Source organism: Astatotilapia calliptera, chromosome 7, assembly GCF_964374335.1.
Source record: "Astatotilapia calliptera chromosome 7, fAstCal68.1, whole genome shotgun sequence".
Taxonomy (NCBI): Eukaryota; Metazoa; Chordata; class Actinopteri; order Cichliformes; family Cichlidae; genus Astatotilapia; species Astatotilapia calliptera.
Window position 1 is genome coordinate 27,666,508 of NC_137428.1, and position 14,342 is coordinate 27,680,849.

General features: G+C 41.1%; 1 protein-coding gene across 1 annotated transcript in view; it reads right to left on the bottom strand.

The window, feature by feature from the left end:
- The window catches only part of trabd2a (TraB domain containing 2A), a 72,124-nt gene extending 63,820 nt beyond the window's left edge, over positions 1–8,304 (bottom strand). Inside the window, exons 1-2 of the mRNA XM_080304349.1 lie at positions 7,586–8,304; positions 5,699–6,259 (exon numbers count right to left, since the gene is read on the bottom strand). Of these exons, the coding sequence (XP_080160475.1) occupies positions 5,699–6,259; positions 7,586–7,690 (666 nt within the window). The 5' untranslated portion in view covers positions 7,691–8,304. The remainder of the gene's footprint in view (positions 1–5,698; positions 6,260–7,585) is intronic.
- Between the last annotated feature and the right edge of the window lie 6,038 nt (positions 8,305–14,342).

Genomic DNA, 14,342 nt, shown 5'->3' on the forward strand with positions numbered 1-14,342 from the left:
AAATGTGGGTTTTGTTCAGATATCATGAGGCCTCGACTTATGAAACCTTGCACATCCAGAGCTCAGTGGCTCGTCAGTTCTTGTGAAAAGAAAATACCACAAATGGAGTTTCAAGGTTGTCAAACAGAGGTAACGTCATGATACCTTTAATGAAGATGGAGTCACGCCTTCCTTCCCTAATGGCTCTTCTACTGATCTCAGTCTGCATCTCAGCTCTCCCTGTTCTCCTGGTCATGAATGAACCAAATGGGCTCAAAAAATTCTTTCTCTGTTCTCCTAGACGTACACTGAGACCCGCATTCATCACCTCTCCATGCACCATTACACCCAATGATGGAAGCAAAGAAACAACACTTTCATTAGCAGGTCCGCTCCACTGAGGTGTGGAATGTCTTGTGGGTATCCAGCAACAGTGACAGAGAAAGCCAGCCTTCATGCAGCTATTGTTGTCCTCAACAAGCTCACTTAGTGTAATGGGCAAGGCTGAGCTCGCTCTTCAAAAGACTAGGGGCACCACGCAAGAATAAGAGCAGTCATGCTTAGCCAGATTAGAGATGCGACAAAAGAAAGCATAATAAGTTGTGGCATGAAAATAATGACCTAAATGTGCTTAATTTATATTGACAAGCAAAAAAAAGCCGCATCTTGTCTTTTTTATGTAAAAAAGTTGCACCGGTTACCAATATTCTAGGGTATCAACAAATTGCCTGCCTTTAAGATCCATGAATCCAGTAATTTTTCTAAATTTCCTAAGCCATCGGTCCAAGAAGCATTCCTGCTGCATGCAGTAGTTCAACATCTAAACTTTTTCAAAATTCATATACTTTAGAGCTCAAATTTCCTTGCTTGATGCAATTACTTTATCTCTTTGTGAATGTCTCAAGTACAAAACCACAGAAACCTTTCAGGGAAAGATTTGTTCAAAATGTACAGCATTATCTTTATATGTAAATGACTGCATTATGTCATTTGCATTCCCCTCTGTGAATTTATCTGTTTGGATACATTCAGAGAAGGCAGGAAGCTGGCTCATTAGCTGATTATGGAAAGAGTTGAGATTATGAAAACTAAATGACAGTGAGATGATTGTGTAATTCTTTCCTTCTTTTTCTTTCATTTCTTAGAACAAATACCAAGCCTTCAAAACCCATTAAAAGATGTACTTTGGATGTCCAATTATACATGATTGCAAAACCTATTTGTCTTAAACTTCTTCAAGGTTTTGGTAAAATTCCTGAAGGGCAACCATGATTTTCCAGTGCGAAAGTCAGAAATAAAGCTAGTGGTGCAGTCATCCAATCAGCTGTGGAAAGGTTTTGTGTTGATTTTTCACAAAAGAAGAGAATGTCTACATCAACTGTGGCTTTGAAAATCAATTTTACTTCAAATGCATACCCATCTGAGTTGTTGGAAGTGAACAGGCCTACATGCTGGTTTGTCCTTAACAAAGGCACGAGGAGAGAACTTTTCACTGTTTCAGTACATTAAATATTTTTATTTTCCATGCCAGAGCCAAATAGCCAGTGAAAACATTACAGAGACTACTACAAACCATAAATGTGCTTCTCTATTTGCAGCCTGATTAAACATCTCTGTCAAGACTGGTGGCTGAGGCGGCAGTATTGTTTCACCAAGCGTGTATCTCACTCATCACACTCTATCTGGACATCTTACAGTTGAGTTGAGCTAAAAGGCTTTAAATGGAATTGCCCTTTTCAACTACAAGGCAGAACTGTGAAAAAAGGTATAAAGCAGGCTGCTTTAAGCCAGCGGGGTGAAGGCGTCAGTCGAGCTGCTGGTGATTAGACTGAAACTGAGTGTGGAAATTACGGAGTGCCAAGCTGTGTGTTGTTTTGATAGGATCAGGACAGGGGTTGTTTTCAGGACACTACAATCCATTGTTGAGCCTTCTGGAGGTTTTGTGGACCTAATTAAATGGAAGCTGCGATGATGGAAGGTTTAATCACTTTACAGGTCTGTTGACAAACCCAATTTCAGCCACCCACAACCTTTCTCTGATATTAATAATGTCTAACAACCATGTCTATACAACAAAATAAGCAAAGTATCAATGTCTTTCATAACAGGCCAACTTTGATTCGGGAAATGAATTAGGAGATATGCCACCTCCCGTAAATGATTCTGGGCATTTAAACTTCTTTGCAAATGTTGGTGATAATGTCAGGTGCATACACCAAATCACCATTTGAGCAGTACAAGCAGTGCAAACTTCAGACAACTAGTTGTTACCAAAATGTCCTTCTGTTTTCTTTATCTTGTGTTAGTTATTTGTTTCATTATTGTGCCAGGGCAACACAGAAATCATCATAGAACATATGAAGTTGTTTAGGTTTTCAGTCCCTTCAAACATTTTATAAAACTGATGTGACGAAACAGATAACAATAGCCGGTTATGCTAGTTATACTCTGACATCAGTCAACAAGACCAACATGGGCCAATACCAGTGGTCATTGGATACAGAGCCTGCCGTAATATCAGTATATCGCCATAACAGAATGCTAGCCTCTGATGGTAATGTAGTACCTAAATAGGGAGCTACTTCAGCAACCTCCAACAAACTAATCCTGCTAAAGGTGGAAAGGGCAAACTTGCTTCACCACTCCCAACACAATCCAAGAGTAAATAAAGTAAATGACTCAACTAGCATCCCTGGAACACTTGCTAGTCATGCTCAGTAGACAGAAAAAGGAAATGGTGGATGGAAATTACTGATGCTGTTACATGATGGAAAAGGTGGGATTTAGCCAACTAGTTAAAATGATCAACCCAAGACACAAAATTCCAGGTTAGAAAATATTTTTGAATTTCTGCTTTATTACTACTTTATTACATAAAAATATTACATAGCTCCTGAAGGGTTTTAAGATTCCGTTATTTTAATTGCTGTTAAACAAAAGTGTTAAGCAGTTATGTTTCTAGTTTTATGCTTACATTTGTTTTATGTTACATCACTTTATATAATGCTTTGTCACAACTGCTACATTATAATGGGCTCAACTTTGTTCTGAATTGGGCTCCTCTCAGTTTTGCTGTTGTTCAAGGTCGTGGTAAGTAGGGGTGCTGCAGCACCCCCTGCCAAGTGCCAAAAAAACCTAGGTAAATGTGTTAAAAACCTTTATAGTGGCAAGAGTGTTCCTGTTATCAGCTGTCTAAGAAATGTGTGATAGGAAGTTGTAATATATTAAAAATGCCAAGTAATGATGTTTTTTTCTTTTCTTTAAACATCACCAGCTATCATGGTCAAATGACTTTACATAGTAGCCACTAATAGTTAAAACATGGTGCATTTTTTTAAATGACAGTAATATCAAAACACTTGTTTTGTTATCAGCTAGCTTATAAAAGAGCACAGCAAAAGACCAGCATATTATAGAGCATCATCCCCCTGATGACTCTCAGAACTGTTCCTGTTGGCCTCACCAGAGTGATTATTCTCCAGTGACGCCATGGTTACTGTTCAATGCATTACAGATGAAAGTCACAGACCTGTTGCTGATGAATGCCTTCAAAGACATTTTGAAAACTTGGGACAATTTCTTCTGTAGAACTCGTGAAGAAATTCATTGCCTAAACCTCGGAGCACCTTTGGAGTATTATATTTGTGCACGCAGATGAAAGTAACCCTTTGGCCTATTATAAGCTGCTGCAGTTTAATATTGTTATTAGGCAGTGATTTTACAGTCCTACATTTGCTGCAGAAGGGCATTTGACCATATTGTATGCTGTGCAAATCTGGCTTTGGGGCGAGTATTATATGCTAAATCTGATAGGTTCTAGTCAGCAGTGTGCAAACAGGCCTGTTGTATGTCCCGACTGCTGTATCTTTAGAGACTAAACAGCTGCAATACCTGAATCCTCTTTAATGTTTTTATAATGGATTGGCTCACCTGTGTTTGTGCCTGATGTGTGCGCCCAGAAGTTTAATTATTGTAGTGCCTGAGTTAAGATATTGTAAATAACTGTGTCTCGTCTATGCGGAACAGTTGAGTTAAGTTTGGCTGTTTATTCTTGCCTGCTGTGTGCAGTGGGAACTATTAGTTGCTACGCTGACAGACTTTTTAGAGTTCAGCTAAAGCTGCTGGGAGCTTGTAGCAGTAGGTTCTCACTTCAAATTACATAGCTTGTAATCAGTGACAACAACGAATTGAAAATGGAAATTTTGGTAGCAGAAATCAATGTCACTGGCTGCAAGCTGCAATAACAAATAAAACATATTTTTTCTAAAGTGTCATAAATATCATTATTGCAGATTTCCTGGAAATATCGAAACTATATTAATATATCCACTGGCCATTGGATATTTTGTCTAATTACGAAAAAAGCATGCTTTCTAGAAAGGGGTTAGCAATTAGCTGATACTCCTGTAGTTCTTATTTATTAGAGGACTCTAATCAAAAACACTCACAGTTATTCAAAGCCATTCTTAAATCAGTCTTAGATGTTTAGAGCACAAGCTAATCATCTTACCTCAGTGAGAGGGAAAAAATGCTTTCACAGTAACTGTCATCTATCACTCACACGCCATGTGTTTATTAAGATGTAAGCACTGCCATGGGGAAAAAAGATTTCTATTAAACTGCCTACACCAACAAGTAAAAAAGCATAATTCATTTTACATATGACTGATTATATGTGCTGTGAGATTATTAAAACCCTTGTTTCCATCTCTAGAGAATGCTTATATAAGTGGTGTTGGGTGGTTTGAGTTGAGACTTATGGTGGCCAACAGGGCGTCCTTTAAAATAACAACAATTTAAGCTTCTGGGTGTTAGGCTAAATGGTGTAATCCCTCTAACTCCCGGCCAGCATTGGCAGAAATTCCACAGTAATATGCGACATGATTTCATAGTGGCTGCTGTCTTTGAGACATGTTTGTAATGCTGAAAGGGTCACCGAGGGGCACAGACAGATAAACAGAAAGGCTGTGAGAGAGGTTTGAGGAACAAGGTTCCCTTTTTTCTGATGATTTCAGACTTGAGTTATTAGAATCCATTTTTTCTTAATAACAAAAGGATGTAAAAAAACAAGCGCTCGGATGTTTATACAGCTGATTACTCACACCACACCTTTCTCCACATAAGCTATGGGAAAAGAGGGAAAGGGACAGTCTCAATCATTTATATTACACATACTAGTGTCTTATGCTGATGTATTTTACAATATATGAGAGTGTTGGGGGGGGAGGTTGATGTTTATTGAAACAAGCAAGCCTGATGCATGAAGGCTGAAGCCTGAACCCACCAGCTGCTTCATGTAACATCACATCATTTGGCATCATCAGCATGAGATGGATGTTGTTCAGACTCGAAAAGACATAATCGCGTTCAGATAAAGCACACATCTTAAAATAATGTTTATCTTAAAAGTCCAATCAGTTGATCACTCCTCTGTGGAAGTTATTAGAAACTTATGTGCTGCTACACATTAAATGTTGACTATGGAGATAATTATAGCCCAGCGACCTTTTTATGCTTGTGTAAATTGTAACTGTAGGTTTGGGAAATAGCATTGCTTCAATGTGTCCACCTCACTCTCCTCATCATGTGTAATTTATCTGAAACAGTCTCTGCTGTAGGATTACAGCTGTACCACTGTGTTTCTGTTATTTTTGCAATATTGACACTTTCACACAAGCAAAGATGAGACGGTATGAAGAAGTACATCTCTCTAACTAACCTGGGAGAAGTTGAGCCCATTGAGTGGATGGCACTGTTCCTCCACCTTCTCGACAGCTCCTGTTCTCTTCCTCATCCTCTCCGCCTCTTGGGCCAGATACAGGTCCAGCACCGGCACCCCTCTCGTCTTAATGTCTGCCTCGGTTAACGAGTTCACCATCAGCATCACCCAAACGGGTCGCTTCCTCTCCCAGTTCCCAGCGATGGCATTGAAGAGGTAGTCTGCGTAGAGTCCCTTCCCTCTCTGATCCGGGGTCATCCAAGAAGGCATCATGAGCTTTACATACTCAAGGTGTCTTTTAAGCCTCCTGTAAATGTCTCTGGGTAATACGTCCTGCAGGTTCTCACCTTGAGGAAGCAGCTGACAGCTGGTCAGAGCTGAGATGGTGTAAGGGTCTGTTAGGTCCAACTCAAAGTAGACAATATTGCTCTCCTGGAAGGCCTGCTTGGAATTTTCTGGGATAAAGTCCCAAACACGTGTGTAGGGAACATGGATTGTACCGTAGAAATATGAAGGAGGGTCCCGTTTGATCATCCACAGGAAGGAGTTTAGGTCAGTTTGCTGTGGGTACAAGAAAAAAATATTAGCAAAGCTACAATCAAGATAGACAGACCCGTTCATGGGCCCTCTTCCACTTATCCAATTCAGGGTCACAGAAGGTCTGCAGCCTATCCCTAGTGTGATAGGGCGAGAGGCAAGATAGATCCTGAACACGTCGCTAATCACACACGGAGACAGACAAACATTCACAATTTAGAATCATCAATTAACTAAATCCCATGTATGTGTTTGGAGTGCAGGAGGAGGCCAGTGTAGACAGACATGTGGAGAACACGTAAACTCCACACAGTAACCACAAACAAACATAAACTGAGTGGTTCATAATAACGTGCTAAATATTTTACTTTTTATGTTTGTTCGATAGTCCTAAACCACAATCTCATGAAATATAGAAATCCTTAATGTAGGAGATTCCTGATTGTCTAATTAATTCTAATTGTGAGTTGCTCAAGTAATCAAATTATCACCCAAGCACGTAGCACCTAAACAATAGCAACTCTAAGAAAAGAAAAAAACATAGGAAAACAAGCGAGAAAGAAACAAAGGGGCAAATTTACAGTCTTTCCATTATGTTTACATTACAGCCTGTCTGACACCAACTGCCTCTTTGTCTGTGAGTGGCTGTTTATTAGACAGACCACTAACATGCTGATAATGACTTATTAACAGGCCACTTAGAGCCCAAGTGTCAAATGAACAATACACATGTCAGTGACTGTCAGACTACAGGCTGTTGCCCTGAATGTTTTCCTTCCTGTTGCTGCTGGATCTGACCTCAAATTGGTCTGAGTTACTCTGGGGTATGATGAACGGTGTTACAAGAAGACTACTCGCAAAGAGACTGAAAGGTAATTTTTATGAATGCACACATCTTTTTGTAGATTAGATAAAGATCTACAAATAACACAATCCCAATACACAAAAGGAGTGTTAAAAGAAATAGTTCATTGATTAGCTGACAGAAAATTGTAGGCAATCCACTTCTTTGTAAGATTGTTAGTTTTCAAGTTAAAGCTACATTAGAGATTTGGAAGCTTTTTTTCAGATTTCAAAGATCAGATCATCAATTTATTAATTAAACAAATAATGACGATAAGTGAGTAGTTGCACAAAAAACAAACTGGGCTGATTTTACAAGTTATAAAACCCTCGGAGGGTTTAAGTAAAAAAAAAACTAAATCCAAGACAGGTCCAGTCTGAGATCAACTATTTTATCTGTTATGCAAAAAGTGCAAAATTAAAAGCAAATGAAAAGACACAAAAAGCAACACTGTTGCAAACTGAAACAGTGTGATCACTCATACACTCTCTCTTCATACAACTTACTTTCCTGTTCAGCTCGCAGCTGGCGGAGTCCTTCAGCCTCCACTGGTCTGCTCGGACCAACAGTATGAGGCAGGACTGAATGAATGCGCCCAAAGTGCCCCGCATCGTAGCTGTCTCCAAACCGTGCACGGTGGCCTGTGTTTACTCTACCACAACGTGTTTGCAGCAACTATACCAAAAAAGCATGGACCAAGTCCTATTTCCACAGCTTGGGCTCCGTGCGGTCACGTAAAATGAGATGACAAGTATCCGATAAACCGCCGGACAGAATCATGTTGACTTCAGCCTCCTGGACTCGACGTTGCCGCTTCACGTGTGTCTGAGAGAGAGAGAGAGGCGGTCATAGGAGTCTACACAGGGTCACATCATCCTCTCACTGCTGGTCATGTTGGATCCCCCTCCAACAGACACACACTCCCCTCTCTGTACTCCCTTCTGGCAAGAAAAACTGCGCGAGTTTATCCAAAAGTTGCCTGCAAAAGTTGAAGCAACAGGTCCACGCCGTGCCAGCACCTGAAGCTAAACATCAGAATAAAACTCGGGATTACGTTTTGACCTCTGTTTTCCTGATGTCTGGTTCGGTGAATGTGAGCGTGGTGCACGAAGCTGCACTTGCCAGATAGATATTTAAAAACCCCAAACTTTTGCGCACACTGCTCCGTCTATCCACGGAGACGTGCACTGTTTGTTTCTGCGTCTCTCTTTCTCTCTCTCTGACGTGTGTGAATGAGCACCTACCACCCCACCCCCTCCCCCAGGTTGTCTGCATAAACCCCACCGCCACCACCCTGCTGCAGTCCACCCTTTCCTTTCTCTCTCTCTCTCTCTCGCTTTCTCTCTCACACTCACATACAGTAATCTGATTAAACGTCACCTCGTCGATCACAATTCATATGTCAATGAATTCAGTGTGCATACCTTTACCAGACTTAAATCGAGAGCAATTTATCACCGATATGTGTGATTAACAAAAGCTACACTGATTACAGCATTTATCCCTGATTTCAATTATCGTTAGACTGATGAGGTCTCTTTTTGTCGCCCTAGAGAAGCAGGCCCCAAAGGCATTGTTTTTTTGGGTGCCGCTCGAGATCCCGTGGATAGATTATCATGTTCTAGTCCTTAATGCCTTACAAACAGGAGGCATTCGCATGAGAAAACCTGCCATAACACTGGCTTACATCTGGGACAGACAAGGAAACCGCAGAGCTTCACCTTTTCATGAAAGGCCAGCAGAGACATGCAGCAGCTGAGAAAAGGTCAGTCACCTCGCCCTGAATAAATAAGGACTACCAATATGACATTTTTACTATTCAGGGTCCACGCAGAAAATGTATTTGTAACCTATTTTTATATATTTATTAGGTCGTATTATCATTAGATCCAACACAGCTTTACATTTTCTAATGTTTTAGCAGTTTTTGACTGAATTTCCTAAGTAAGGCCTTGAGGTTTATATCTGCGTCTCGAGGCCGATCTGTGCGCTCTGGCTCGAAACCCCTGGTTCACACGGGGGCAGTGAACACATGTTGATGTTTTCAGACGTCTGAGTAAATACGAAATGGTTTATTGACGCGAGGAACGACCCCGGGGCCCGATTTCTGTCGCTTGCTGTTTGCATACAAATAGAACCGGCTGGAGAGAGAGAAAAGTGTCTTGCATGATAATTGGTTTCAACAGTGCAAGACATTAAGCTCACGGAGTCAAGCTCAGGGAATGTAATTGACAGCGTTGACTCGTGCGATTTAAATCCGTTTAAATCATTTAGCAGTGAATGATGATAATCAGATATGTGGCTGCATGTGCATACATTTCCCCTTGGTACACTAATAATCTGCTGTGTTTTTGCATAGCTGTGTGTAAATAAACCAACTTTACCAATATCGGTTAAAGCGCCTCCTAGTGGATAGAGTCGTTTCTGCAAGTTCCAGAACTGGACTGAAGGAGAAAAAGGAAGCAGAGAGGATGGAAGATAGGATGAAGGGTGAGACGACAAATTCAGTCCAGAAAAGTAAAGACAGAAAAGAAGCAGCGGTGTCAGACAGAGTGTTACGTTGAGAAAGAAGCCGGTCCCTCTGAGTTTATTCTGCCCAAAGATAGTTTGGAGATCATTCTCACCATCTTTTTAGAATCCAGAATTGTAAATATAAATTATAACACATGGTTACTCGTGCTATTTTCGATCCATTTCGACTTCACTCATTTCTGAACATTGCTGCATTTGTCTAATGATGTTAGTGACTAACAGGAAACTGTCAATCATGTACATAAACAATCTACTGGAAATGATCTTTATCTTAAGCTAATTTGTCCAATCTGTTGGCAGGACACATTGAGAGAAGCGAAAACAACTTCGAATGTGTGTGTGTGCGTGTGTGTGTGTGTGTGTGCGTGCACGCATGTGTGTGTTTGATCATTTGTTCTGTGCATCTGTATGAAGATTAAAAGAACATCATCTGTGTGCGACTAAGCACACACCTGTTTTTTATCTGGCAAAGGCTGTTCGATCATCCTCCCCAGCTCAATGTAGCATCACATATGGCATGCCTGGTGTAAGAGCCCTTAACGTGTGCTTTTTATGGTTTTTTATTGCAGCAGAAGTCACAGTTTTAGTACCTCGCTTGGAGCGAGGATCAGAATGAAGTCTGGGGTTCATGACTCCTCAGAGATTAACTAACACGTTGCTAAAAATGTCACGTCAGTGCAAAATACCTTTGCAACTAAAAACCATATGACACACCAGCATGTGGGGAGATTAAACGCACCTAGTTTTATGTTCTTGTGGGTTGAAAAATGTTTTTTTATTGTAATGATATAAGTTAAACCTTACCAGGTGACTTTAAAGATGATTTGGTTTTATGGTCAGATTTTTTGCACAAGTGAACTAAATGTTAAACCAGTAATCCACAGTTTTATTAGTTAAATTAATTTTGAATACTCCAAAAAACACTGACAATATTTTGTTCAAGTTGAGTGCAGTAAGTCTGTTTGAAATCTGGAATGGATTTCAGTGACCTCCTGTCAATACAGATGCAACATTACATCTGTATATTTCCACTTTAAAGTGGCTTTGTTTATGAAGATCAAACAGAACTGGGGTCTTCTGAGAGATCCTGAGCAAACATCCGATTCGGCCTCTTTAGAAAAATCTTCAAAAGCGTCTCACAGTATGGAAATGACCACATATGTTTCATTTTTACAGATGGGGTGGTGAATGCATTTGATCCTGACAGGTGACTCATACAACACTGTTTGGGGGTTTTTGTTTTCTAATGCAACAATATTGCAAAATGAGAAAAGAATATCATATATATATATATATATATATATATATATATATATATATATAAACAGTGGGGCAAAATAGTATTTAGTCAGCCACCGATTGTGCAAGTTCCCCCACTTAAAATGATGACAGAGGTCAGTAATTTGCACCAGAGGTACACTTCAACTGTGAGAGACAGAATGTGAAAAAAAAATCCATGAATTCACATGGTAGGATTTGTAAAGAATTTATTCGTAAATTAGGGTGGAAAATAAGTATTTGGTCACCTCAAACAAGGAAAATCTCTTGCTCTCACAGACCTGTAACGTCTTCTGTAAGAAGCTTTTCTGTCCCCCACTCGTTACCTGTATGAATGGCACCTGTTTGAACTCATCATCTGTATAAAAGACACCTGTCCACAGCTTCAAACAGTCAGACTCCAAACTCTGCCATGGCCAAGACCAAAGAGCTTTCGAAGGACACCAGGAAAAGTATTGTAGACCTGCACCAGACTGGGAAGAGTGAATCTACAATAGGCAAGCAGCTTGGTGTGAAAAAATCAACTGTGGGAGCAATCATCAGAAAATGGAAGACATACAAGACCACTGATAATCTCCCTCGATCTGGGGCTCCACGCAAGATCTCATCCCGTGGGGTCAAAATGATCATGAGAACGGTGAGCAAAGATCCCAGAACCACACGGGGGGACCTGGTGAATGACCTGCAGAGAGCTGGGACCAAAGCAACAAAGGTCACCATCAGTAACACACTACAACGGCAGGGAATCAAATCCCGCAGTGCCAGACGTGTTCCGCTGCTGAAGCCAGTGCATGTCCAGGCCCGTCTGAAGTTTGCCAGAGAGCACATGGATGATACAGCAGAGGATTGGGAGAATGTCATGTGGTCAGATGAAACCAAAGTAGAACTTTTTGGTATAAACTCAACTCGTCGTGTTTGGAGGAAGAAGAATACTGAGTTGCATCCCAAGAACACCATACCTACTGTGAAGCATGGGGGTGGAAACATCATGCTATGGGGCTGTTTTTCTGCCAAGGGGACAGGACGACTGATCCGTGTTAAGGACAGAATGAATGGGGCCATGTATCGTGAGATTTTGAGCCAAAACCTCCTTCCATCAGTGAGAACTTTGAAGATGAAACCAGGCTGGGTCTTCCAACATGACAATGATCCAAAACACACCGCCCGGGCAACAAAGGAGTGGCTCCGTAAGAAGCATTTGAAAGTCCTGGAGTGGCCTAGCCAGTCTCCAGACCTCAACCCCATAGAAATTTGTGGCGGGAGTTGAAAGTCCGTGTTGCTCGGCGACAGCCCCAAAACATCACTGCTCTCGAGAAGATCTGCATGGAGGAATGGGCCAAAATACCAGCTACTGTGTGTGCAAACCTGGTAAAGACCTATAGTAAACGTTTGACCTCTGTTATTGCCAACAAAGGTTATGTTACAAAGTATTGAGTTGTATTTTTGTTATTGACCAAATACTTATTTTCCACCCTGATTTACCAATAAATTCTTTACAAATCCTACCATGTGGACTCATGGATTTTTTTTTTTCACATTCTGTCTCTCACAGTTGAAGTGTACCTCTGGTGCAAATTACTGACCTCTGTCATCATTTTAAGTGGGGGAACTTGCACAATCGGTGGCTGACTAAATACTTTTTTGCCCCACTGTGTGTGTGTGTGTGTGTGTGTGTGTGTATAGAAACACCATGAACAAGATATAACAAATAAAAAGAAGAAGAAGAAGTTTATATTGGGTCAAAAGAAGAATGCATAAAAACATAAACAAAACATGTCCTGTTTGGAGATGGGTCTCTCCACTGAAATCCACTAGGGCTCGTTAAACAGCGAAACCTGGGTGTGGAACTTTTCGTCTGTGAGATGGAACCATGCTAACCACTCTGCTGGGGAAGTACCCCGTGCTGGTGTGGGAGGTTGAGTAGTTGAGTTGTCTGGCTTATGCCTCCATTCTCCTGCAGTTCCATTTTCCAGAGTTTGTTGTGGCCTCTGGTGCCCAATGGACACTATACCTGAGTTGTGTGTTTTGTCTCTGGAGAATATTCCTGAATGTTTGTGAGACTTCATGGTTGGGTTCCGGTGCTAGAAACACCTTATTAGCAATCACAGGCTTACTTATTTGCAGCAAAACACTTAAGGTCAAAGTTCAAAGCTTGACTTTCTGATTGTATCATCAGATATGAGGTGCGATTTCTTGGACACTTGGGTGGGTGAACAGCTAACATGTAGTTGTGGCACATTTTTCCTCCACGGGACATTTTTGGATACACTGTGAGGATGTTAGAGACATGGAAGCAAAGAAAGCCACGTTTGGACCCAGTGCTGGTGGTTACTTGAATTGTGGTCAGTAGGCTGTCAGCGCCTGTTGGAGCTGCAAACTAAGAATCATCAAGGGGACACCGATGATGAAGGAAGCTGTCAAGCTGAAAAAGAAGACCATTTGGGCTTGGCTGACCTAGAGGCCTCCAGAAGAAGTAGACAAGTACCTGCGGGACAGAAGGACTACAGCTGTGATGTAGGAACAGTTCAGTTAACTTGAACGAGGTTTTGGCAAATCCACAGATGATTCTAGATGGGAAACCAGGGCCTGTCCTGAGCTGTAATCAGTCAGGGAGAAAAATAGCTGACCTAAACTGTGGATATTGGTAGTGGAAAGCACATTTTGATGAAGTGTTGAATCAGGCACGAAAAAAAGAACAGGAAGAGATGAGAATCATATGGACTGCATATGCAGTTCCAGTAATTGTCCGATTACAGATGGTCAGTCATATAAACCACTGTCTTATTGTGTCTAATTGAAAAGACCTGGCTCTAGTATCTGCGGCTTGTGTGCTGGCAGATGCCTGATTGCCTCCATGCTTGCATTGCCTGCCTGTAGACATTTTCACACATGACCTCCAGATAATGTTGGAGGAATCCGGCTGATAAATTATCCAAATATGCCCTTTTTGATATTTAGCACAGTAATCTTTGGAGATGTTCTCACTCCAAAGATTTCTTCGGTTTAGGCACGTAGGGGCCCAGATAAAGCCTGCAGGACCCAGGAGACATGACTCCCACTCGCTAGCTGGGATTTCTCGGGACAGTTACCTGCTTGATATTTTTCACATCAGCCCAATCAGGCATCACATGGACTTTTTACTAGGGAGCTGGCAGATTAAAGACTGTCCCAAGTGTTGTCACGTGTACCTTTGTGTGGTAATGTCTAGACAAGTTCAGAGCGGCAGTTCATGCGTGAAAATGGTCTATGTGGTTTTAGTGGAGGTGGCTGGCTTTTATTTCCAACACACATTATTATACAAAGCAGATTGTGTTCAGTTAAACCTGGAGTGGAGCTTTATGTGCAGATATGAGAGAAGTTTTGATATTCTCATAAAATATTAAGCCACAGGATATATATATAGTACACATTATATTTCGTTTTTAGCCTCAGACATTTTCAAGTTACAGATGA